We start from the raw sequence: 4749 nt of genomic DNA on the forward strand, positions 1-4749 counted from the left end.
ATGTACAAGCTTGCAGCAAATGAATTTGACGTGAAGTAAAAGTTTTTTTGTTTGACGAAGTAATTAATGTATTTATTCCTGTTGGTAAACGTTGTGTATAGTTTCTGTTGGTGAATATGAAACCGAAGTGGTGCAGTACACAACAGTGTGAATATGTTTTAATGGTTGTTCGTTCAAAAATCGCAAAGGAGCACCCAGTGCGAATGTAATTGTTGTTCGCTGAAGAAAAAGAATTACACAGCAGCGTAGAAGAGCAATGTAAGGGAATGCGTAGCAGTGCAAGTGAAATGTAATTTTTTTTTGTTGATTGAACTTGAAATGTGAAACACAGCAGTGTGTCAGTAAGCAGTGAGTGTAATGAAGAGATTTTTACACACAGTAGTGTAAACTCTCAAGGAGAGACAAAGTATTTTTTTTGTATTGCACAGCGGTGCAGAAATGATCTAAAGTTCGCTGTGCAGAAATGATCTAAAGTTTTTTTGTTATTTTTATTTAAAAGAATCCTTCTGGTAGAGGAAGAACTTTTGTAACATTTTTTTTTATGAATACAAGTTTCTCTTTGTACATATGAAAAAACTCTGTTTCTCTATGTCAAAAACAGCTTCCCTGTGCAAGATCTGTGTGATAAAAAACAAAGCATTTTTCTCTGTTTTCTTCGGTTTCATTGTTGTTTGGAATTAAACAGAAAATTCCCAACAGAAATAAATAAATATCTTTTTGATTATTGATACTGGTTTGTTCGAGAATCTAAAGAGAATTGTTTGTTCGAGAATTGTTTACTTTTATTGTCGATTTGGGTGTAGAGTCAACCATTTACTTTGTGACTGTAATTGGCTCCCGTTCATACTCAATTTGAACGTTTCATTTTTATTAATGCCCAGCTGTTCTTCAACAGTTTGATCCCAGCTGTTTTTCTCGATGCTGTTTTAGTTTTTGCTAATAATCATCGTGGTGGATGCTTTGGCTTTTTCCCGGTTGCAGCCCCATATTGGGGACTCGTTTAACTTATCATATTGGAGAAGGGTATAGTCAAATTGTAATAATTTTTTTTTAATGAAAAGAGAGGTTTGGTCTTCATGGCTTTTTCTCTCATGGATGACCTATGGAATTAATGTCCATAAGGGATGGTGCAACATTTTTATACAATGGCTTTATTATGTCTAACATCTCTTTGCAGAATTCACATAGTAGGCTAATAATATTTTTTGACTTAGCATTTTATTTTTAAAACAATATAGCTAAAACAAAAATATTTTGTAAAATTTATCTCTAATCTATCACAATCTCTAATCTATGTCATGCAAATCTCCAACCATCGCAATGTGCGTGAACGAATGGAAATTAGAGAAAATATTTTGAAAGATATCGCCTAGATTTACTCTCCACCAGCACATATTCATTTTCTATCCCAAAAAAATATTTACATGATATAGTGCACATAGCTCAAGATTTCAAAAAAGATGCAATAGAAAGAGCATAATTCTAGCCAAATCTTTTTTCAAAGTGTGTTGCCCATCACACTCAAGTCCACTTAAAAATAATATCAATGTACTTTTTATATCTTTAAAGAAAAGAATATGAAAAAAAATTGCTAATATTTATAAAGAGATAAATAAGCCAAATAAGTTAACATAAAATATTTTATTTAAATAAAAAATATTTTATTTATCAATAGTATATATTAACTTTATGATATATTGTAAAAACATCTTTTAATATCATAAAAATATTTTTTTTTAATTACATTTTTAAAATAATGTATAAAATATAATAATTATTTTTATAAAAATATATAATATATTAATCTTTTCAATTTATATATGTAATAATTACATTTATAAAAGTCTAAAATATATAATTTAAATAAGCGTAATGATTAAAAACATGTGTTTTCTCCTAAATAATAACAACCTCAAAACTAAAAAAATAAAATATATATTTTAAATTGCTACAGAGTCTTCATATTTGACGCTTTTAGTGCATTCAAAAAAGATAATATCACTCATGTATTCCTTCAGCCCCATTACTCTCTCTATATTCTTTCTCTAGTCAATCCACATAGGAAATAAATATATGGCTATTATATTTTTCATATTTGAAAACATTATATTTTTTACTTTTGAGAATGGTTACTTCCAGAATCTAAAGAGAATGGTTTGGTTTTTTAGTGCATTTGGGTCGAGTCAACCATTTACTTTGTGACTGTGCCCTGGCATGACCCAAATCATTCATATTCAGCCTCTTTGTTTAATGCCTGCTACTCAACAATCTGATCAGTGACGAATACCCAGTTATTCATTTCGATGTTGTTTTAGTTTTTGCTGTAATCATCATGCAGGTGGATGCTCTGGCCTCGCTGGTTGCAGTCCTGATATTCATCTCGCAGCTTGCGCACTCCCATGGAAGTACTTCACGTTTCTCTTTCCCATCGTTTGGCAATAACAACCGCAACCAGTTAATATACATGGGAAACGCCTCGTTTTCTCCTTCACATGGTTACATCGATCTCACTCCGTCGCCAACCGCCAAATCCAACGCTTCTTTTAATCAGACGGATCAATATTCTCAAATGGCCAACTGCATCGGAAGGGTCCTCTACAGTAAACCAATAACTGTGTGGCCGACCACATTTACGATCACTTTTACCATGCTCGTCCGCAGCATCACCAGTCCTACTGGGCAGAAGAATTTCAATGCCGACGGTCTGGCCTTCATCATAGTCCCCACCAACAAACCCTTTCTTCCCGAAAGCTTCGGATCGTTTCTGGGCGTCTTTGATCCATCAACAGACGGAAACGCAACAAATCAGCTAGCCGTCGAATTCGACACCTTCAAGAACGAATTCGATCCGGATGACAACCATGTCGGAATAGATATCCAGAGCATCAAATCCAATGTGACCGTCGGCCTGGGACGGCACAGCATCCACATCAAATCAGGGCGACCGATAAGGGTTCGAATCCATTACGATGGCTGGAACAAGACCCTGCAAATACACGCCGCCTATGCAGATCGACCACTTCGCTACGCGAGAATCTTGAACCGCACAATCGAGCTGTCAAGAACCGTTCCGCGATCAGTCTATGTTGGATTCTCCGCGGCAACTGGGAATTCTTATGAGATTCAACGTATTTTGGACTGGAATTTCAGTTCGAAGGCCTTGCCCGTGTCGTCTCTTGCTACAGCGTCTGTCGGAGAACGAAGGTCGAAAAGAGAATCGAGGAGGAGTGGCCTGAAGATCGGCCTTATTGTCGGTTCGATTGCAGTCGGATCTGTGGTGTCGGCGTGGTTCGTTGGTAGAAGAATAGAAAGAAGACGAGATGCGGGGTCAATCTCACACCGGAGGCTTAGCGGGGAGCTAGCAATTATGACGGGGTTATCGCCAGACTCGCCTTACGGCCCTCACGCGTTCTCCTACACACGATTGTCGGCTGCCACAAAGAACTTCAGCGAGACGGAACTGCTTGGAAGTGGGGGCTTCGGGAGCGTTTACAAGGGAACTCTGGAAGGCCGAGATGGAGCGGCAGCACTCGTGGCGGTGAAGAGAATCTCTGCCTGCTCGAGACAGGGAGAGCGGGAATTCATGTCGGAGATCAGCACCATAGGCCGACTTCGACACAGAAACTTGGTGGAGCTCCAGGGCTGGTGCCACGAGAACGACGAGCTGCTGCTTGTGTATGACTATATGCCAAATGGCAGCCTCGACAAAATCATCTTCAGGCAGCAAGAGGATGAGCATCAGAATCAGAATCAACCCTGTCTGAATTGGGCGCGCAGGCACCGAATCTTATGCGGGCTGGCTTCGGCGTTGCTGTACCTTCACGAAGAATGGGAGCAGAAAGTCGTCCACCGAGACGTTAAGCCCAGCAACGTTATGCTTGACGGAGACTTCAATGCCCGTTTGGGTGACTTCGGGCTCGCCCGACTCATTGAGCACGACGAGACATCTCCAGCTGTCTCCACCAAGTTAGCAGGGACGCCTGGCTACTGGGCGCCAGAATGCGGTTACACCGGCAACGCCACTTCGGAGTCAGATATTTACAGTTTTGGGGTCGTCATGTTGGAGGTGGTAAGCGGCAGGCGGGTGGTGGAGCGATATCCGCTATCAGAAGAGGAGAATTTGGTAGACTGGATATGGGATCTTTACGGGCATGGAAGAGTTACGGAGGCGGCAGATCCGAGATTGAATGGTGATTTTGAGGAAGAGCAGATGGAACGAGCACTGATTTTGGGACTTGCTTGCTCGCATCCTGATCCCAAACTGCGTCCTTCGATAAGGCAAGCGCTGAATGTTCTTCTAAACCCCAATGAGCGGTTGATATCGCTTCCTTCTTCGAGGCCATTGGCTATATATGTCGCTTTGCCACCTCTAGCTGCACTTGATTCTCGCTCTGCTTTATCCCGTTCAACAGATGCTGTTCGCGCCGCGGCTTGTAGCAGCCATGGAATCGCTTCAGTGCAGATTCCACCGTAAGTTATGGTAAAAAGGGATTAAACTCATCATCGGAATGAATGCATGATCATCATCTGACGCAGCATCCGTCGCATGGCATCGTATAGGAAAATATTCGATATTTATGTGAATTATTATTGTGTTATTTCTTAACTTTGTTTAAGTTTCATAAGAATTTCTGAAATACAACTACACCTACAGTATTGCTTGGATTTTTGTAAATTTGATAGAAAATTTTGAGGTGAAATTTTAATTTGTGTTATTTAAATTGGTTTTTGATTTTATATATGGATTAA

At 39.6% G+C, this 4749-nt stretch overlaps 1 protein-coding gene across 1 annotated transcript; it reads left to right on the plus strand.

Moving 5' to 3' along the window:
* Positions 1-2332: 2332 nt before the first annotated feature.
* Positions 2333-4526, plus strand: LOC149231570 (putative L-type lectin-domain containing receptor kinase S.5). Its single transcript, XM_089376322.1, has one exon. The coding sequence runs from the start codon at positions 2333-2335 to the stop codon at positions 4472-4474; it is 2142 nt and encodes a 713-aa protein (XP_089232448.1). The 3' UTR covers positions 4475-4526.
* The last annotated feature ends 223 nt before the right edge of the window (positions 4527-4749 follow it).

This window comes from Pinus tabuliformis, chromosome J (genome assembly GCF_031772625.1).
Source record: "Pinus tabuliformis cultivar Carrire ecotype Pingquan chromosome J, CPIR1, whole genome shotgun sequence".
NCBI lineage: Eukaryota > Viridiplantae > Streptophyta > Pinopsida > Pinales > Pinaceae > Pinus > Pinus tabuliformis.

Bases quoted from the DNA above. Each gene is read 5' to 3' on its own strand.
- LOC149231570 (XM_089376322.1), top strand. From the start codon at position 2,333: ATGCAGGTGGATGCTCTGGCCTCGCTGGTTGCAGTCCTGATATTCATC.